The 22,546-nt window shown below is 46.5% G+C and overlaps 1 protein-coding gene across 1 annotated transcript in view; it reads right to left on the reverse strand.

The window, feature by feature from the left end:
• Positions 1 to 22,546, reverse strand: part of WDR5 (WD repeat domain 5) — a 69,633-nt gene that overhangs the window by 23,312 nt on the left and 23,775 nt on the right. Inside the window, exons 3-10 of the mRNA XM_030207683.1 lie at positions 22,220 to 22,410; positions 22,002 to 22,110; positions 14,337 to 14,410; positions 10,660 to 10,749; positions 9,791 to 9,880; positions 9,085 to 9,168; positions 7,870 to 7,925; positions 122 to 168 (exon numbers count right to left, since the gene is read on the reverse strand). Coding sequence (XP_030063543.1) covers positions 122 to 168; positions 7,870 to 7,925; positions 9,085 to 9,168; positions 9,791 to 9,880; positions 10,660 to 10,749; positions 14,337 to 14,410; positions 22,002 to 22,110; positions 22,220 to 22,300 — 631 coding nt within the window. The 5' untranslated portion in view covers positions 22,301 to 22,410. The remainder of the gene's footprint in view (positions 1 to 121; positions 169 to 7,869; positions 7,926 to 9,084; positions 9,169 to 9,790; positions 9,881 to 10,659; positions 10,750 to 14,336; positions 14,411 to 22,001; positions 22,111 to 22,219; positions 22,411 to 22,546) is intronic.

Genomic DNA, 22,546 nt, shown 5'->3' on the forward strand with positions numbered 1-22,546 from the left:
TCTATGATATTGGTCAGTTGATCTATGATATATTGAGGTGGTGACTGTTTTTTTCTAGACTTTCCCAAAGGCAAAACATTTCTGAATGTTCTATATGTGTGAATAAGCTTTTGCTACTCACCAATTAGTGTTTTTAAGCACTGTCCAGATGCTGTATCCCAAATTCGGCTGAAACAAGTAACAAATAATAAACCAAAGTTACAGAACATCAAAGGGAAAACTGAACTCACACACACACAGTCCCCCTAGCTTGTTGAATGCAGTAGAGTAGGCGTGTATGACCCAGATCTGATGAACTACAACTCTGTCCAACAATGAATACCTATGCGATGCCAATTCATGGCATTTAACCTATTATATGTCTATGGCAAAATTCTGTTTTAAAGTTATGAAGATAGCATGCACAAAAGTGTCTATACCAATCTCAACTTACTATAGGGCAGTGGTTCCCAAACCTGATCCTGGAGGCACTCCAGCCAGTCAGGTTTTTGGGATATCCACAATGAATATTCATGAGAAATTTGCATGCAGTGGAGGCAGTGCATGCAAATCTCTCTCATGAATATTCATTGTGGATATCCCAAAAACGTGACTGGCTGGGGTGCATCCAGGACCAGATTTGGGAACCACTGCTATAGGGTATATAACCAGCTCATGCAAATGAATTAAGTTCTGACAGAAGAGGACCTTTCTCTGGTAAGTGAATGTTATTTTGGTCCATGCTTTGGGAATTTAAAGATTGGGGTTTAAAGGAGGAATTGTAGGTTATTGTACCACAACATTAACAGTTAGACTCTAGCAGGCACAGCAAGGACTAGGTCAGTCTTAGGGGGAAAAAATACAAAAACAAAAGAGAGAAGCAAGCATTAACTAGTTTCCATAGTGTATAACCCTTTTCGCATAGTTTTAAACTGAAGCTTTCTCTAGAGATAGACACTTTTCCCATAGTTTTAAACAAATGTTTTCTAGAGACAGAAACTTAACAGCCAAAGAACATTAAAAAGGACAGTAGCCAGGCTCAAACTTGATTCTATGGAAACAATTAATTCTTACCTGATAATTTTCTTTCCATTAGTCCCAACAGATCAATCCACAGACTTGTGGGTTGTGTCCCTCTACCAGCAGGTGGAGATATAGCAAACCTCAGAGATTCTCTCTATGTGGACCTGTGCAGCCAGCTGAACTTCAGTATGAATGATACCAAAGCAGTGGAATGGAAAGAAAACTCTCCTGACATTGTCAGACCAATTGCCCAACATACTCCCACCATTATTATATTTATTTTATTTTTTTTTAATCAAACAAAAAAAACATTCATAACGGAACAAAAAAAAAAAAAACTAACCAACCGCAGATCGTAAACCGGGGGAGGGGGGGGGGGGGGGGCCTCTGGATTGATCTGTTGGGACTAATGGAAAGAAAATTATCAGGTAAGAATTATTTTTTTTCCTTCCATGGCATCCCATAGATCAATCCAGAGACTTGTGGGATGTACCCAAGAAGTCCTCAAGTAGGGCGGGACACCCCAAACCCGGCAGAAATCACAGACGGGCCAAACACCGTATCTTGACGAGCTGCCACATCTACCCGATAATGACGAGTGAATGTATGGACCGAAGCCCATGTAGCTGCCCCGCAGATATCTTCCAGAGAAACCAAACAGGACTCTGCATAGGAGGAAGCTTGAGCTTGCGTAGAATGAGCACGAACTTGCAAAAGGGGCATGCTTACCCAATGCCACATATGCCGAAGAGATGGTCTCCTGCAAACAACGGGCTACGGTGGCCTTGGACGCCATATGACCCTTCCTACTACCTCCAAAAAGGACGAAGAGATGGTCAGAAAGACGAAATTCATTCGTCACCTCCAAATACCTGAGAAGAGCCTGTCTCACGTCAAGGCAGCGAAGAGCCCGAATTGCTCAGGGTAATCTTCCCAGCGGAAGGCCAGCAAATGCAGGGACTGCCCCAAGTGGAAACGAGAAACCACCTTGGGCAAAAACGAAGGAACTGTCCTAATCGATACCCCCGCCTCCGTAAAACACAGGAAGAGGTCTCTGCAAGAAAGGGCCTGCAACTCTGAAATTCACTGAGCGGAAGTAATGGCTACTAGGAAAATCGCCTTCAAGGTGAGATCCTTAATAGGAATCCCCGATAAGGGTTCGAAAGGAGGATGTTGAAGTGCTTTGAGAACTAGATTAAGGTTCCAGGATGGCAGAACTGGCACGTGAGGAGGGCGCAAACGATTTATGCCCCTCAAGAAACGAACCACATTTGGGTGGGAGGCGATAGACGCCCCCTGACGCCGGCCTCTAAAACATGCCAGAGCTGCCACCTGCACCTTACGAGAACTCAACGAGAGTGATTTTTGTACATCCTCCTGAAGTAACGCGAGGATAACCGATACTGAAGCCGAAGCCACTGACAATCCCGAACTCGAACACCACAAATCAAAGGTACGCCACACCCTAGCATAAGCTATCGAGGTGGACCTTTTCCGAACCTACAGCATCATAGCGATAACCGCGTCCGGATACCCTTTTCTTCTCAACCTCGCCCTATCAAGGGCCAGGCCGTAAGACCAAAGGGGCTCCTCCATCATGACTGGCCCCTACAGCAGGAGACCGTCCTGCGCCAGTAGCAAAAAAGGACGATCGAACAGAAGCCTGATCACATCTGTGTACCAGAGTCACCTGGGCCAATCCGGGGCTACTAGGATCACTCAACCAGGATGACTGGCAATGCGAGTCAGTAACCTGCTCACCATTGGCCAAGGGGAAAAGGCATAGTGCAGGCCCCTGGGCCAAGGTTGAAGAAGGGCATCGATGCCTTCTGAGCCCAGCTCTCGTCTCCTGCTGAAGAAACGGGGAACCTTCGCACTGAATGCGGTGGCCATTAAGTCCATCTCTGGCATCCCCCCAGCGGGCAGTTATCTGATCGAAGGCCAGAGGGGAGAGCGTCCACTCATCTGGCTCCAACTGGTGGCGACTGAGAAAGTCCGCTTGCATTCTGTGACCCCGCTATATGAGCCGCTGTCAAGAAAGAGATGAGTCTCTGCCCAACGGCAGATCACAGCCGCCTCACGTGCTAGGGGTGCACTTCTGGTGCCCCCGACAGTTTACATAGGCGAATGCCGTCGCATTGTCTGAAAGAACTCGAACTGTGCAACCGCGGAAAAGAGACAGAAGAAACTCCCGAAGGGCCAGATGAATTGCCCGTCACTCCAAGCGGTTGATGGACCATGACACCTCCGTCGAAGTCCAAACGCCCTGGACCGTCTGTTGCAGGCAATGAGCCCCCCAGCCAGACGGTGACGCATCCGTGGTCACTATCTTCCAGTCCGGGGTTGCCAGAGGAATGCTCGACACCAGATTCCTTTAAATGAACCACCAGTGCATGATTGTGTGAAGACGGGCCGAACATGGCACCCGAACCTCGTAATCCTCCAAGAGCGGAGACCAACAGCTCAGAAGGTGCCACTGGAGCATGTGAGCTCTGGCCCACTTTACCATGTCCAAGGTGGAGGCCATGGAACCTAGAACTTGTACATAGTCCCAAGCCCACAGGTTCGGAGTTTGAAACAGCGCTCGTAACTGAGCCTATAACCGCAGCGCTCGAGCTGAAGGAAGAGAAACTATCCCTGTTTAGGTATCGAAGCACCCCCCCCCCCCCAAGTATTCCAACGTTTGGGAAGGCGTTAGGCTGCACTTCGGGAAGCTGATCACCCAACCAAGCGACTGAAGCAACACAACCACTTTGTCGGTTGCCCGCCGACTCTCCTCGAAAGAAGACGCCCACACAAGCCAGTCATCTAGATAGGGATGGACCTGAATCCCTTCCTTCCTGAGATAGGCCGCCACTACTACCAGGACCTTGGAAAAGGTCCGAGGCGCTGTGGCTAGACTGAAGGGCATCACTTTGAATTGAAAATGACGACCGAGCACTGCAAAGCGAAGAAAGCGCATGTGGGGAGGCCAGACTGGAATGTGTAAATAGGCCTCTGAGATTGAGAGAGGTCAAAAACTCTCCTGGCTGTACCGCGCATCACCGATCGGAGGTCTTCCATGCGGAAAAGCCAAACCCGTAAGGACCAGTTGACGCACTTGAGATCTAAGATGGGTTGCCAAGAACCGCCCTTTTTGGGACCACAAAATAAATGGGAGTATCAACAGCACCCTCTTTCTGCTAGGGGTACGGGCTGGACGGCACCCAGCCGTTGTAAGTTGAGGAGGGTGTGTTGAACGGCCCCCGCACCTTGGCGAGACATTTGCAAGGAGATTACAGAAAACAGTCTACTATTGGACGAGCCAATTCTAACTTGTAGCCGTCTCTGATAAACTCCAAGACCCATTCGTCTGATGTTACCCTGGTCCACTCCACCAGGAATAGGGACAGTCTGCCCCTAATAACCGGCTGGATATGGACCAGGGCCCCATCACTGGGCGGACTTGGCTGCAGGCCCACCTGTCACCTCGAAAGGGCTGAGGTCTGCAAGAACACCTTGCTTTCTGAAAAGATGCCCCGTGACCTGGACTGTAGCACTGTGTATCCCTAAACGTAGGTCTAGGACCCACCGGTCGTACAAACTTGGACCTGTCCTCTGGGAGGCACTGGCCCTTAGAGTTACTGAGGTCCTTCACAATCTGTTCTAAGTCTGTTCCAAACAAAAGCTTTCCCCTAAAAGGAAGCCTTTCTAAACGTAACTTAGAGGCCACGTCTGCAGCCCAATGCCGCAACCACAGCCAGCGACGCGTGGTGACCGCTAGGGAAACCTCCTTCGCTGAAGCCCTCAAAAGTGGAGTGGAACAGGTGGATGTGAAGCGTCTGTTCACGCTTTCCAAAAATACTAAGACTAGGGGGCATGCGATGAAAGTAAAGTGTAGTAAATTTAAAACAAATCGGAGAAAATATTTCTTCACCCAATGAGTAATTAAACTCTGGAATACGTCGCCGGAGAACGTGGTGAAGGTGGTTAGCTTGGCAGAGTTTAAAAAGGGGTTAGACGGTTTCCTAAAGGACAAGTCCATAAACCACTACTAAATGGACTTGGGAAAAATCCACGATTCCAGGAATAACATGAATAGAATGTTTGTACGTTTGGGAAGCTTGCCAGGTGCCCTTGGCCTGGATTGGCCGCTGTCGTGGACAGGATGCTGGGCTTGATGGACCCTTGGTCTTTTCCCAGTGTGGCATTACTTATGTACTTATAATTATCTCAGTCAGGAACCAAGAGGTCATGGGATCAAATCTCAGCTGGTCAGGGAAAAATTAAAATAAAATTCCAGGTAGGGGTGGGCAAATGCCTACAAGAGAAACAGGGGAAAGAAAACTGAGATAGGAATAGCCATTCTGGGTCAGACCAATGGTCCACCTAGCCCAGTATTCTGCTTCCAACAGTGGCCAATCCAGGTCACAAGTACCTGGCAGAATCCCAAGTAGTAGATTGGCCGTTGTCGTGGACAGGATGCTGGGCTCGATGGATCCTTGGTCTTTTCCCAGTGTGGCACTACTTATGTACCTATCATAAAGAAGATCCGCAAGGAAGGCTAAACCGGACTCCAAGGCCGGCAAAACAGCCACGAGATCTTCCGGAGATGAGGCTTTCTGTACCCACGATAAGCATGCCCGCGCCACAAACTGAGGCCTGCAGGGAAAGGGCCACTACTTCAAAGGACAGCTTCAAGCAAGTCTCCAACTTACAATCCTGAGGGTCCTTGAGCACCGTGCCACCCTCCACAGGGAGAGTGGTTTTCTTAGTGACTGCTGTGATTAAGGAATCCACCGTAGGGTCCTTCAGCAAGTCTAAGACAGGAGCAGGTAGCGCATAAAGATGTGACATAGCTCTAAGCAACCTTAAGCCCACTGTCCAGCGAAATAAGGATTTTCATGGCCTCATGCACATGAAAGGAACGAGGTGGGCACTTGGTGCCAGACATAATAGAGGGCACCGGACCTGTTCCCCCTGACGATTCAGGGGGGAAATGGCCAAAGCCTCAAAAGCCCTATCAATCAGGGAGGGAAGCTCTTCCCTGTGAAAAAGGTGGGCAGCCATCAGATCATCCCCCTCCTCAGCGGGAAGGGTGACCTCATCTGCCAAATCCAAAGATTTTGAGGGAGAGCCCGGGACAAAACCAGGCCATCTGTGTCAGATAGCTCCTGGGGATCCAAAATCTCCACCCGGGGACATTTTGGCTGGAAAGCCTGAGAGGCTGCAGCAACCGAAGTTTGCTGAGGAAAAGACAGGGCTGCCTGAAGAGAAGTTCCTGACTTCTTCAAAAGAAAGGCATTGTGCATTAATAAAACAAAATCCGGGGAAAAAGGAACTGCAAGGGACTCCCCTGCTCCCTGTACATCGCTTCCCTCCATCGGAGCCTGTGCCATAGAAGCGCGCTGCGCCTCTTGTCTATCAACCGCCACATGCAGAGCAGGTCCTGCCTGAGAGGAAAAAATGGCGCCAGCCAATGCGCGCTGCACTAACTGCCCCGAGAAAACCGCCGAAACTATCACCTGCGCTTCCGACTCACCGGACACCTGAGAACCCATATCACGCTGGGCACCTGCTGCGGGCTGACGGTGGCAGGACTCACACTCCCCTGATGCTGCTCTCCGGCCCCCACACCGAGAACAGCGCTTAGCCACATCAGAAGGCACTGATATGCTCCACAAACGCTAGATAGAGAGAATACTGAGGTTCAGCTGGCTGCACAGGTCCACATACAGCAAACCTCGGAGGTTCTCTCTATCTCCACCTGCTGGTAGAGGGACACAACCCACAAGTCTCTGGATTGATCTGTGGGACACCACGGAAGAGACAGTTATTTTCTGTTCTTTGGCTGCTGAAGAGGTAACACTGCTACTGACCTGAATCAGGTGTTAATTCAAGTGTGAGGAAGTAGAATATTTGCAAAAGTTATTAAGGGCAATCTGATTGCTAAGTTAGCTTGAACTTTCTGCCACAGCCTACAACATTAACAGATAACCTCTAGAAGGCACAGCAGGACCTAGTTTAGTCTTCCCCCATGTCCATCTCAATAACAGATTGTGGACTTTTCCTCCAGGAACTTGTTCAAAACGTTTTAAAACCCAGATATGCTAACCACTGTTACCACATCCTCCAGCAGCGAGCTCCAGAGCTTAACTATTCTTTGAGTGAAAAAATATTTCCTCCTATTTGTTTTAAAACTATTTCCATATAATTTCATTGAGTGTTACCTGGTCTTTCTACTTTTTGAAAGAGTGAAAAATCAATTCACTTTTACCCATTCTATACCACTCATTTTATAGACCTCAATCATATCCCCTCTCAGCCTTCTCTTTTCCAAGCTGAAGAGCCCTAACCTCTTTAGCCTTTCCTCATATGGGAGCAGTTCCATCCCCCTTATTATTCTGGTCGCTTTTCTTTGAACCTTTTCTAATTCCACTATATCTTTTCTGAGATACGGCGACCAGAACTGAATGCAATACTCAAGGTGAGGTCACACCGTGGAGCAATATAGAGGCATTATAATATTCTAGGTCTTATTTTGCATCCTTTTCCTAATAATTCCTAGCATACTGTTTGATTTTTTGGCTGTCGCCGAACACTGGGCAGAAGATTTCAGTGTATTGTCTACAATGACACCTAGATCTTTTTCTTGAGTTCTGACTCCTAAGGTGGACCCTAGCATCAGGTAACTATGATTTGGATTATTCTTCCCAATGTGCATGACTTTGCATCTGTCCACATTAACATTTCATCTGCTATTCGGATGCCCAGTCTTTCAAAAAAATAGTTTTAAGATATATAGAGCCTAGGAGGAGCATATTTTATAGAGGAAGCATCATCAGTTATTTTGTACATCATATAAACTCAGAAGTAGTAATTACTTACCAAAGCCCATCATAGCTACTTGACACTATCAAGGAGCCATCCCGATTAAAATGGACCTATTAGTATGCAAGAAGATATATGTACAGGTTAAGGAATTTTGCAAAGTATCTGCGCACTACTACGACATTAAACAGCTGTTTTGGACTAAAGGAATACAGATACTGCCTTGTTTTACAATGAATAATTTGATCTTGAAAGCCATGCAGTTATTATACAGGGAACACTGACTTGGCAGCTGGACACGGGACAAAGGATTGTGGTGAAAGAACAGTGGAGGAAGTAAATTACTGGTAACTTGCTTAACAGGAACTCTATGCAAAATACTCTGCTAGAAAAACAACACTACGTAGCTTTAAGGTGAAGTGAAGTGGACAGGCAAGTCATTGGAAATATCCAAAACTCACACATTACTCTCCTCAATATGGATCCATTTCCTCTGACTGCTATATTCAATTAGAGTGCATGTGCCTCATCAAGAGAATCAGCAGCTCCCTTCCCTATTCTAATTTTTCATTTAATAGTTATTATGGCTACCAATTGCATAAACAAGTCACTTTCCACAAACTATAACACTACTAGCCGTTAAGCCCGTAAAAACGGGCGAGTATTGCAGCCCTCCTCTCTCCCCTGGCCTCACCTCATCCACTGATCCTCCCCCCCATATCCAGCGACCCTCCTCTTTCCTTTGGCCTCCTCCTCTCCCCCCATGTCCAGCAACCCTCCTCTGTGCCCTGCTCTCACCCCAAGTCCAGCAACCATGGCCTCTCCCCCCTGCCCTCCCCCCATGTCCAGCTACCCTCATCGCCGCCGCTCCCTCCCCCCTCCGTGCACGGGCCCCCTGCACTGACCTGACAGTGCCGTTCACCTCCGTGTGAAAGCGCTACAGGCAGCAGCAGATCGCTCTGCTGCTGCCTGCAGCGCTTCCACACGGAGGTGAGAGGCGCTGTCAGGTCAGTGCAGGGGGCCCGATACGGAGGGGGGCGGGAGCGGCGGCGGGGATTGTGGGGGGGAGGGTGGAGGTTGTTTTGCGCGATGTTCCTTTCCAGGCGGCGTCCGACAATTCGACTCCATTTCCCTCTCTGTTCCGCCCTCTGACGTCATGACGTCTTGATGTCTTGATGCGAGGGCGGGGCAGAGAGGGAAGTCTGTACTGCGCATTTGCAAGTGAGTACGGTCACTTGCCGTTTATATGTTTGATACTCCCAAAAAACTTACAGCTGAAACAGGGTCTGAGTGAGCAGGTAGGGTTTTGAGGCATTTTCCCGTCTTTACGTCCCATATCCTCACGCTTTCATCAAACTGGGAATTTAAGAGAAAGGTTGCAACACAAAAGCCATTTTACATACAGTTTTAGCCTACTGAAAGAAAACCTAGCAAACTAGCAATCATGACCCAAAACAAACTGGTAAACATGTCTCAAAGAATGATATTTGAACATGATCTTCTTCCCAAAGCTTTAATAACGAGGTTCCAGCTGCATTTTTCTGTGAGGTTTTAATAACTCAATGTAGGTACCTCAGCTCTGAATAGGGAGAGTGCTAGAAGCACATTTTATAAAGTTTTCATAAACATGCTCCACCATGCTATTGTTTGAGGTTAAACATTTTTCTTTAAAGATTAGCTTTATGGAAACTGAACACTGAAAAGTAGGTACTTGATGCATGTGCTATGTCGATTCAACACTGAATCCCACTTCTAGATCCAGTGCAGACCTGCTATTTTTAATCTCCCCCATGACAGATATGAAACTCATGAAGCTACTGAACCAGTGTGAGGACCTCTCCCTACCTAAAGCAATGAGCATCTAAATGAAATAACCAAAAAAGTATATGTTTTCTCTATCTACTCTACCCTTTTGCAGAAGAGGAAAAAAAACAAACCCATGTTTAACCCAGATCTCTGGCAAATAGATCATACTTACTGATCCAGAAACGATAAGGTTGGACTGTGGATTGAAGTTACAGCAGAAAACATAGTTACTGTGTCCCTTCAAAGTCTTTAAACACTTGCCCTAAAATGACAGATTACAAATATGTCAGAGTTTAACCAAGTCTTTCTACCCCACAAACTCCAAATGGCTTCCAATGTTAATAGTGCAGGGAACCTGGCTAGACTTTTGTACCTATTTCCAGGATTATTTTCCCTTTTCTTCATCACTTTGAACTTATCCACATTAAAATTTAACCTGCCATTTAGATGCCATTCAATGCTATATAAACCCAAGGTCAGATTCCCAAGAAAAAAAAAGGGAGGAATAAAAATCATGACCATGCTAAAGAGTCTCTCAAACAAAATAAATAGAAAGGATCCTATCACTTTGTTTGAGAGATTTTTCAGGTTGATCATCTTTGGGGTTTGGGGGGGGGGGGGGGGGGGGGTATATATAATTTTCTTCTCTTTTTTTCTTTACACCTCCTTGGGAAACTGACCTTGGATCTATATAGAACTGAATTTTAACAGATCTCTAAGATTACACAGGTCTACATATATCTGTAAAACAGATGAGGTGTCAAACATAGCCATGTTGGAGACCACAGAAGATGCAACATGCAAAAAAAAACACCAAACAAACCCATCAGTTTTATGGTTCTTTATAATTAACAAACATCAACTAAATACAATAATTATTTGTTTTCAATTTCTGTTTAAATTATGTTTGTCACATTGTATTTGCACGCCTTCTGCTCTGGTTCGTTGAATTTATCTATGGTATCTACAGAGGCTAGTCTCTCCACATTGTCAAGTTTTGCTGTGGTAAAATAACTAAATTCTTTCTATTGTGAACCTTACCGAGCTAACATCCCATATTTTGAGAGTTTTGTCATCTGAAGCAGAAACAAGAAGGTTTGAATCTGATGACCAAGCAACATCAGAAATTCCCTAGTAACAAAACACATAAAAATCTTGTTAAAATGGCATTTCCACTGATGGATTTCTGAACATCACAAAATGCAACAAATATTAGTTTTTACATTTTCATTCAGCTTGGGCTCATATTACTCAGCAATAAAAGAGGCTTTTTTTTTTTTTTTAAGTTGAGCATGAAATATACTTCCTTAAAATTAATATACACAAAAAAGATGTTTTCTCTAGAGGAAATGGATGTTGGTCACACAGAATTCCCACCTTAAAAAATGAACACATACATCCTTACTACTACTACTTAACATTTCTAAAGCGCTACTAGGGTAACGCAGCGCTGTACAATTTAACAACGAAGGACAGTCCCTGCTCAACATCCTTCCAATGAAATAACTGAGACCCAGAGAGGACACAGAAGGAAAGTAACTTAACTGGTTACCTTTCCACCACAGCTTTGCAAACGTTAAAGACCCAAGGTGTATAACAGAGCTTCCAAACTGTGGGTCACATTTGGGGTCTCAATAAGATGTCAGTGGCGGGCGTGACCAAGATGGTACCGCCATGCTGAGAGGAGTGAGGCCGTTTAGGAGGGCTTGCTGAAGAATTTTGAATTGAATTGATTACCGCTGCCGCTATGTCTCATACTAAAAGAAAGGGGATTGTAAGGTCCTTACTGCTTCCAGCCCTTGCGTCTTCCCTGAAGCAGCAAACCCTTGACAGCTTCGCACTCCGGTGCCCACGGACCATAACCGGGGAAAGTTCCACTGTGTGTGCCGAGGGAGGAACCTCGGCACCCCTGGATCATGAAACAACATTATCCCCCCCCCCCCCCCCCCCCCCCGGAAGCCGAGACACCACCATGTCCTGCCGAGTCGTGGGTGGAGATGACGGGTCCCAAGAACGCAGAAGGCGCTGGAATTGGGTCCTGTGGTAGCGGCTCTTCATCAGGGCGGCCGGCAGTGGAAGTGGAGACCTTGGATAAGAAGGGTGTATTGAACGCTCCCGTGGTAGTAACCCTTGACGCCCTCTGGCAGGCAATTGAGAAACTGAACTTTTCTGTTACAAAATCAACCCAGGAAACAACAACACTAGTTTCAACGGTGGAGCAGCTTTCCAAATCGATGGATAAATTAAAGCACAACTTCAATGATCAGGTACTAAAATATTAAACTGATGTTGTGACTATTAAGGACAATGTTTCAGCAGTTATGAACGATAATTAATTTATATGTCAAAAAATAGAACAAATTGAAAATTATAACAGATGTCTAAATATGAGGATATTGAACTTCCCAAGGCCTGTTGGAATTCTTCCTTTAGAACTATTTAAAAAATACCTTATTGAAAATTTGAGCTCAAAATATTCCTCCTATAAATAAGATATTCTTTCTTCTGGAAAAGAAGAGACAAGTAGGTTCTTATGAAGAAATGGCACAGGTCCAGGAAGAGGAGAAATTGGATGATTTAAGAAATATTTCCTTGATTTTGGAGGACTCATTATCAGAAGTAACAAAAAGGGTCACATTATTGATTTCATTCGTATTTGAACAAGACTATAATGCCATTTTGAAATTATACTTTAAGAATGTTAACCAACAATTTTGTGGTCAAAACTTAAGGATATTTCCAGATGTCACTAGATTTACTCAAGACAAACGGAAAAGTTTCTTAGATATGAGAGATGAAACAAAATTGTTGGGGGCTACTTTCTTTTTAGCTTACCCTTGTAAATGCATAGTTAAATATTTGGGAATCAAATATGGTTTTTTTTTGTACCAGATCAGCTTAGGGTTTTCATAGACCTGAAGAGGGTATCAGGGGAATTAACAACTGTTAAATAGGTTGCATGATTTAACGTAGGGTGGGCTGGGCCTTTCTTTGTTTATTGTATTCCACTTTGATTTCCTTAAATGTTTTGGTCACTCCCCAAGTTTGTGGTCTAAGGAAGGGTTAAATACGAAACAAAAATGAAGCCAAAAAGCTTTTTCCTTTCTTTCTTTGTATGTGAAGACATATTGAATTTGCATTATTTCCCTGTGTTGCATGTAACAAGTTATTACTTGTGTAATATAAGTAAAGCAATAAAAAAAAAAAAAAGATGTCAGTGGCCTACCCTCTGGGGAGGGGTCGTGTGCTTTCTGTGGTCATACAAACTGGGTCACTGCCACAGAAGGTTGATAAATGCTGGGTGAATACTATACACCAGTGCTTATCACCAAGAAGTGTTTTGAGTTTATAACATAAAACTGCTCTCTCTGGAAATCATGATTTGGCTAATAAGGGATAAATCTCTTTAGAAATATAAACCACAGATGGAGACATACTGAAATGAGGGATTTGTCCATTAGCCTTGACACTGGAAACGTACCCCAGCTCCCTCTCGTTATGTTCAACTCTGTCATTCTGCACCCGTCTTATCTCCAACACTCACTCATTTGCCCTAATCTCTGCTTCTATGAATTGGCCAACCTTGTAGTCCAGCAATCGCTCTCAATCTCCCCCTCTTAGTCCCCAGCACTCACTGTTTTCCCTCTTTCTTCCCAGTAGTCACTCTCTCTCTCAATAGAGGAGGATGTTCAGGGATCTTATCACTGGGAAAGCTGCACTAACCAGTCAGAGCCCATTATTTATTAAAGGCTATCGAGGAATTTAAAAAGTAGTGGGTAGGGCATATTATGTACCCTCTCATATGTCCCCCTCCGCTCCCAGGGGCAGTATCTCTCTTCTGGTCCCCCAATCAGACCCAGGCACACTAACTTACCTCCCCAACCTGACCTGATTGTAGTCTACCACTGGGAGTACAGGAAGCAGCCAAAAATAATTATTTCTGCCATCTCTTGCTCTAGGCTGCAGTGGTATAAGCTTGTGGAAATAGGCTGACCACCCAGGAACTGCAGGCCTGCTGCAACAGGCTGTAGGGAGCAAGGAAAAGTTGTTTCTTCCACTACCAGATTTTGCTGCTCTAACAGGGATGATTGGTAGAAAGGCCCAGGAGGAGAGGGTCAACTGGGACTAAGGCTGTCATTCTGAGTTAGGCTGCTGCTCTAACAGGGATGATTGGTAGAAAGGCCCAGGAGGAGAGGGTCAACTGGGACTAAGGCTGTCATTCTGAGTTAGGCTGTGACCATGGAGATTTGAAGAGTTCAGGTAAGTGTCTTCCCCAACCTAACTTAGGCATCTCTGAGCTGGGGATCTCGCTGAGATTGAGTGTACACTACTGCATGCATGTTTCACCTACACAGAACAAGAGAAGAGATTTGTCCATATCAGGGGTTCTTAACCCAGTCCTCGAGATACACCTGGCCAGTAAAGGTTTTCAGGACATCCACAATGAATATGCACGGATACATTTGCATGCATATTCACTGTGGATATACCTGACTGGCTAGGTGTGCCCTGAGGACTGGATCAACAGATACTGAGCTAGATCTAGGAACTTACCCATAAATACCATGTCAAAGAAGCACTAATATAATATTTAATTCAAGTATTATTTAACTAACTCTGCTTCAATCAACATACGTAAAGGTTGGCTGGAATCCTACCATACAGAACCATTTGACAATTTTGAAATAAAAAACAAATGTAACATGTTTCTGCCTTACCAATTTGTGACCAGATATTGTCTTCTCAAATTTGCCATCATAAGCTCCCCAGATTTTTATTAGCTTGTCAGCCGCTAAAATTAAAATAATGCAGTAATTGGTGTGCAATTCATGAAAATTAAATTCGCATATAAACACTTTGAGGCTGATGCAACAAGCCACACACTGCTTTAGCACAGGGGTCTACTCTTCACTTTCCCATACTAGGTTTTTTTTGTTTATTTTTATTTTTTTAACTCCTGATGTATTTTCAGAGTAGGCAAGTACATGGTAAAATCATTGTAATAAAGGATAGCCTGGTGGGCATGTAAAATGCTGAACAATAAGTTGTTCCCAATGTAAAAAACTAGACTAAACTGTGCTGCCTTTTTAAACTTTTCTTGTACACGGCTGGTGTAAAGATTCCAGCATGGGAGCAAAGGAGAAATTAGGACTTACCAGATAATTTTCTTTCCATTAGTTCTTCACACTATTCCAGGACAAGTGGGTAATGTCCATCGACCGGCAGGTGGAGATAGAAAATACAGAACTGAGCACCACTACATAGCTCCCTGCTAGCAGCTCAGCTCCTCAGTATCAGTCCTCAAGCAAGGAAGAAAAAAAACACCCAATCAGGCGCATGGTCAGCAACCAATACATCCAGCCCCAAGAACCATCCGAAGACAAGGTCCCTGGAAAACAGGATACAAAGACCGTGCATAGAGCCACCAATCAGGGCATCGAACCACAGGAGGGCTCCTGGAATAGTGTGAAGAACTAATGGAAAGAAAATTATCAGGTAAGTCCTAATTTCTCCTTCCATTACGTTCATTCCCACTATTCCAGGACGAGTGGGATGTTCAAAAGCTATCCCTACTAGGGTGGAAAGCCGAACCTGCCACAAGCAGAATTGACACCCCAAATGCAGCCGCTGCCTGCGTGGCCCACGCTATACCATTATGCTACTGAAGGAAAGCAGAGAAGCCCATGCCTCTGCCCTACAAATATCCATCAGAGAAGACAATGAAGCCTTTGCCAGAGATGTAGTCACACACCCAGGAGAGTGTGCCTTCCAACACGAGAAGAGCCTCCCAGAATACAAGCAGAGACCACGGCCACCTTCACCCACTGGGCAAAGGAAGCCCTGGAAGCCATGAGACCCAACTGCTGTTTACCAAACTGCACAAAAGGTCTATACGAAAGGCGGAAGACATTGGGAACCTCGAAAAAACAAGAGAGCCCTGTGAAAGTTCTGAAGCCTGCAAGAGGCATATAGACAACTAAATAAAAAGAAACCAACAAGCACTCAGGCAAGAAGGATGGTATTGCCTGAAACAAGACCCCGCCTCCAAAACAAAGACGGAGAAAGGGTCCTAAGAAGGAGGCCGAAGTTGCAAGAAGCAACAGGCAAACGGAAGCGCCCTAATAACACCGAGTTCTACGTGAGAACTATCAGGATCACCTAGCAACAGGGCACAAATGGAGAGTGCTGCAGCACCCGAAGGACCAGCATAAAATCCCATTCGGAAAAGGCACGCGAAGGACAGTGTAAGCGACCCACACCTCTCTGAAAACAAATCACAACCCCAACAGCCGCTAAAAAGAGGTCTGCCAACGACCCTGAAAGCAAGCCAGGGCTGCCAGTGGAATCCACAAGGAACCCAGCGCTAGCCCTTGATACTCCCTCCTGCAACAATGCCAGGAAAAGGCCCATGGAGGAAGCAAAGTACTGGCAGGCACCAAGAAAGACGAGCGCTTCCTAGCCTGCAGCAGTGAATCGAAGACTGAAACCAATAATCCTTCTTCCTCAGCCGAGCCCTCTCAAGGGCCAGGCCATAAGACCAAAGGGAGAAGAATCCTCCATGACCACCAGGCCCTAACAGAAGATCCTCGAACTTGAGGTAATCGCATTAGCTCCCCAACTAGGAGCTTCATAGGATCTGCATAGCACTGGAGCCGTGTCCAGGCTGGAGAACAGGAGCACTGTATCCCGAAGGTCTCCCACTATCCCCCACTCCCGGCCTAACCGGCACAGGAAAAGGCATACAGGAGTCCCTTACTCAAACACAAACGCAGCAGGGTGTCCAGACCCAGAGTCCTCTTCCCTGTGCCAGCTGAAGAACCGAGGAATGGTAAAATAGGAATAGTCAAGAGAACCAAGCCCCATCGACACATCAGCAGCTGTAACGGCTCGACTGACAGCTCCCAATCGCTGGAAGTCCGAGCACGCCTGCTAAGGTCGGTCCCCACGAGAGGGACTCCTCAAAACCGTCGAAAAGCACATCAGGTGTCTCTCTGCCCCGGCCATTAACCAGTTGGGCTCCAGAGCCAGCAGACTGCTAGGAGTCCCCCCCCCCCCCCCCCCCAGCTAGTAGAAGAGGCTAGTGCCATAGCAATGTCCGAAAAGGCCCAAACCAAAGTATTCCCAACAGCGGGGCAAAAGCCTCCAAAGCTTAGTGCACCCCTCACAGCTCCAGAGGGCCAATGCGCCTCTACTGGAAACCAAGAGCTGTGCCAGGGGACCCCTGCAAAGGGTCCCCCAGCCCAAGAACCTGTCAACCGTAGACCCCCACTTCCCAAGGCAAGAGCGGGGCCGGCCTCCCTAGGGTCAACGACTGGTGAAGCCACAACCACCTCAGGTCTGTCTGACTGCCAGGAGCAAAGAAGCCAGAGGCTGTAACCCTCTGAAATTTGAGATCAGGCGCTGAACAGGACCCTATAAATTGGCCACATCCGATGGTAAGGTACCACTTTCAGGGCCGCTGTCACAGAACCAAGGAGCTGTACAAAATCCCAGGCTGGAAGCTGGGAACAAAGCAGAAGCGAAGAATCCAGTGCGCTAACTTAAAGCACTGTCCCACTGTGAGAAAAACACTCAAGTATACAGGGAATCGAAAAGAACACCTAGATGCTCCAAGTTGGTGTGCTGGCGCCAGCCGCCCCCCACTGAAATTGAACACCCAAACCAGAAAAGAAATAAAACAAAATAGGAGGTGAATCATTGTTGAAGGAGCCTCTACAGAGGCTTGGGAAGAGGAGGTTCGGATTAGCCAGCTGTCCAAGTGCAGGAGGAAACGAAACCTCCGTCTCCGCAGAAAGACCGCTACATGCACAACCTAGGAAAAGGTCCCTGGGCCCGTGAGGAGACCAAATGGTCGGGACTGGAATTGGAAAAGAACTGCAGAAGCAGCCCCAAGAGGGGAAGGTAATTACGCCTCCCTGGTCTCAACAGCAGAGACAACTCTCTCTCTGAACGAACGGGAGCACAGACCTCAGGCTGGGAACCTCAAAATAGGAGAAGAACCGACCAGACCTCACTCGGCAGGAGGGATGGGAACAATTGCCCGAAGGGCCAATAGCACCTCAACTGAGCTTCTGCTCTGAGCTGCCAGAGGCCCCCCCCCTCCCCCCGAAAAGGAGACTGAAAGAAGAGGGGAGAACTCCAACTAGAAGCCATCACCCAGAATAACCAGCACCAGAACTGAGGAAAAGGTAGACCACACGTCCCGAAAGGCCTGAAGCGGCCCCCTGTAGGCCCAGAGGGACCATCCACTGGCTATATTGGAATTGCCGGGAACCAGCAGCCACTCACTCTGAGTGCCCTGCCAGCTCTCTGTCCCCCGGAAGGAAGATTGCCGGGTCCGAAACTGAGCCCTCTGGCCAAAGGTCTGACGACCAGACCTACACAAGGAGCTGTCATGAAACAGGGCACCTGCTGAGCCCACGAGGCAAACAGGGGAACAAGGAACGTCTTCTGGAGGGCCCTGGGGCCCGCTCACCCAGCTCCTGAACCAAATTGCTAAGGTCATTCCCAAAAAAGAAATGTCTCTCAAAAGGGTAACCTGACCACGCAGGCCTTTGAAGTGGCAATGGCCACCCACGCCCGCAGCCAGAACTAATGCCTCGTGGAGAGCGTCAAAGACATGCCTGTGGCTGAAAAACTGACATACACAGTGGCCATCAGACAGGCTAAGCCTGCCTCCATCCAGGCAGCCCGGGACTGCCCCGGAAAAAAGGACTGCTGATGTCACTGCAAACAGGCCTGTGCCACCAAAGGGCTACAAATAGAAGCCTGCAGCTCCAAAGCAGTCACCTCAAGGTGTGCTGGAAAGCCCATTTCGGCTTCATATCTAGCAGATCCCTCAAGGCAAGGCCACCAACCACTGGGAGAGTAGTACTCTAGGTGTCCGAAGACACAGAATCCAACTTAGGTAAGGGAACATCTCCTCCTTCTGGCACCAGAGAAAAAGGACGGGCCACGGTCCTCCCAACCTGTAGGCCTGTGTCAGACACACTCCACTTTACGGGAAGCAGGACCCGAATGTCCAGGTGAATGAAGAAATACTCTGGACAGTCCCTTGAGGCTCTTCATAAGGCTAGCTGCCTGACTACCTTCCGGAAACTCCCCAAGGGAGCGCTGCGCCTCTGAAATCAGGGGGCCGCCTCCTAGCAGCCCAACTGCAGCGAAATCTGAGACTAAGTCTCCACGGGGCAGCAGTCGCGATCCCCTGGGAACAGGCAGGGAGATCCCCCATCTCCTCTCTCTCCCCGTAGCTGCCAGGCCTGCTGGAGAAAAGGCTCTTAGCACCAGCCCAAAGCCCGGTGGAGCAGACGAAGGGTTGGCCCTTACCCAGACCCAGTGTCCCCCCCCCCCCCCCCCAACCCACACACAGCTGCCTGCGCAGGGGCTTCGCTTCTGCCAAAAAAATCCCCAAAATGGCCACTATTCCCACCTCCTTCTGAGGCGAAGCACCAAGGCCCTGCACCGGGGACCAGAGCCAAAAGAAACGCGCTGCTGTGACCGAGCGCGCCCTGTATATGCGAGCCCCGAATCAGCTGCTCCAATTGGGAACTGGACTGCACACTGTGCAGTGGCACAAGAAAGAACACCGCTCACTGCAAGACGGGCAGCAGGTCATACACTAAGCGGGGGTTGCCATGGCCAGAGACTGATGTGGCGCACTACGCTACACACCCGCTTTTTCTTTTTTTAAACCGGAGCACGGCACAAACAAGCAAAAATATATCCTTTTTTTTTTTACATTCAAATATATTAGGCAGTTTTCTGTCAGAGGAATCACAGTCTGTTTGTATCTGCCAAAGACCTCAAGGAGCAGTTGTGAGATTTCAACCAGGCTCCCCTAGTTCTCACTCCACTGACCTAATCATTAAACTGCTCCTCCACGTCCTCCATGGTTTTATTTTATTTTTATTTTTTGTAGCACTGACACACAGTGCTCCCATCGATGTCCCAAGGACTGAAGCACAGCAGAAAGGACCCACCACCCTGGGTCCACGTTTCAGAGCAGAGCAGGGCATGGCAGCAGCACTGGCCTGCCAGACTCACAGTGTTGCCTGCAACTCCTCATCTTCTGAGCAGACTGGTTGCTGAGCAGGCTCTCACACAGAGGGAAAACAGGGAAAAGGCACAGAACCCCCCAGGAGGAAGGCACGACAGGGACGCAGCACCACCAGGTATGTCTGCTCAACTGGGAACCAGTTGACCAACTGGACCAGGAGCAAGGCCTCAGAACCAGAGACAGAGGAAGTCTGTCCATCCACCTGCTGGAGACAGAAGATACTGAGGAGCTGAGCTGCTAGCAGGGAGCTATATAATGGTGCTCAGTTTTGTATTTTCTATCTCCATCTGCTGGTCGATGGACATAATTACCCACGTCCTGGAATAGTAAGAATGAACGTAATGGAAACGGTCATCTGAGGTGAAGTACAACACTTCACCCCGGGTGACCCCTTCTGGTAGGCTTCCCTGGTTGTCCAATGGACTCCAGCTCCTTCAATTCCCGCATCCTCCGAAAACATCCCAGTGGCCCCTGGACCCTGCACCTACTCACCCACCTTTGGGAATAGGAGGCAGGAGAAATGCTCACTCGCTCCTGCCTCCAGCATCACCAACTTGCAAAATGGAGGTGTATGCTAATGCATCACTAGGAGTCAAACGCTGTCATTTTGCAATATGGTTGTGTGATGAACAGGAAAATAGACGGATGCCTCCCTGGGAAAACACATTATCAGCACACTATTTTTTTTAAATTTTATTTACCACCATAATAATCTTCATGCCTTAGTTTACTGTATCAGAATTAAAGATTTTTTTTGTAGCATATGCATTAACACTGGATGCTAAAGTTCAGGACATGGTTCTAATTACATTGACCCATTACTGTTATCTTTCAGTAATTAGTGAGTGCCCACTAGACTAAGCTAGCTGCTACAACGAGCATATCTAACAATAAAAACAACAACAACACAGTCGTACATGCCACTATAACCTCACGGTTCTAAGCGGCTAACAGACAAGAAGCTAGCACACAACCCAGGATAGCATCCAATATAAAATAAAATATTAAGGGCCCTGTTTACTAAGCCACGTTATAGGTGTGTTGGCGTCTTTAACTTACGTAAACCATGTACACGCCTACAATATCTCTATAGGCGTTACCTACATGGTCTAAACGGTTAATGTGTACACTAATTGTAGGCGCGTTAAAAACACTAACGTGCCTTGGTAAACAGAGCCCTAAATTAATTACGTTACTTCACAAATTTCTTGAATAACCAGGTTTTATTTTTCTTTCTAAAATTCAGGTAGGAGTATAATAAAGTTCAGTATGGTATTAAGCTACTTATAAAACTGACAAAATATCTCCCTAGTAAGGGCACACTTCATTTGGATACTAACTTGATGTAATATCCCTTGTTTACTGTTTCCTAACCCTCTCCTAGAGGCACACCTAGCCAGTTAGATTTGCATGCCCTGGAGACAGTGCTTGAAAATCTCTCATATGCATATTCATTTTGGCAATCCTGAAACCTTAACCAACTAGGCGTTCATTCAGGAGATGGAGAGAAACTCTCATTGTAGAAATCTTTGTATCAAATAAAAGGTTAAAGTAGAAAACTGTGCTAACAACTACAAAATACAAAACGTCAGGCAAGAAAATTAGGTTTCTTTCCCTATTTTTCATCAGTAGATACAAAAGGACTGCATGACATACAACTATACCCTGACAGCACTTTTATTCTTGCTAGTTTATTATTTCATCTGGTCTGCTTGAAAGAATGCTAGGACAATTCAATGCTAGCAATATGAAGCTACATAAGTAAAAATAAATATCCTGGAAAAATAACCACCTGTTTTGCCAGGCAAAAAGCAAGTGCTATGTTCAATTTCTGAGCAGAATATAGCATACACAGAGCAATACCACTATACAGCAGTGGCTCCCATTTGTCTACTAGAAAAGGGAAAAATAAGCCAGATTGGCCAAGTCTGTCCCCTCTGGTGAACCTAGCCAAGATGGTAGCTGCCAGTTTGAATTTGGCCCATAAAGATAGGTCTGAGCTTCACATGTTTGCACACAGAAGGCAGCTGAACAGTGCACAGCCATGTGTTATTCTCTAGGCAAATTTTACACACGTACACAAATATTCTAACACTTCCAAGCACAGAGAAAAACCTTTCAGTCTTCTACAGGGTTATATCAACTGATTTAACAAAAATTTACATCACAGAGATAAAAAGAAATGACAAGCATACTGCTTTCTTTTTAAAAACACATTTCTCCTTGGCTTGTTTTTAATTATGAATAACTAAATAAACTGAATTCTGTACCAAGCAGCTAAGAAATGGCAAAAAAACAAAAAACAAAACCAGATGTCAGTACTCACATGAACTGGCTAGCCATTCCCCATTGGGACTAAACTTTACTGATGATACAGCCTTGGTGTGGCCTGCTAGCGTGAACTTCAAAGAATAATTTGGTTTTACAGGTGCAGGCTGGAAGACAAATAGATCTGTGTAAGCACATGCCCTAAGGATACTTTAGAACTCCGCTCCCTCCCCCCCTCCCCCCAAATCAAAAATATTGAATACTAGAAGATCGAACCTTGCTCTGATTGGCAGAAGAAGAAGGAGCGGATTGTGTTTTGGTAGTTTCAGCCTCTGGTTTCTTCTCTTCCGTTGCCATGGTTATGTAGCCAGGATTTCTGAGGGGCACAGGTCTGCTGTTTTAAGAATAAAAGCACTGCTCGACTGCGAAGTTCTATGCAGAAAGAATGCGAACCTGAAACTGTCACGCTATAAACAGAAAAGACAAACAGCCAGTTACCGTCTTATACTCAAGCAACACCACGTACCAAATGCACCTGCACTATTTGGATTCACTAATAATCACTAGACTTCAGACTGTTATATGTTAATGACAAGAAAGGGG

This window comes from Microcaecilia unicolor, chromosome 6 (assembly GCF_901765095.1).
Source record: "Microcaecilia unicolor chromosome 6, aMicUni1.1, whole genome shotgun sequence".
Lineage (NCBI taxonomy): Eukaryota > Metazoa > Chordata > Amphibia > Gymnophiona > Siphonopidae > Microcaecilia > Microcaecilia unicolor.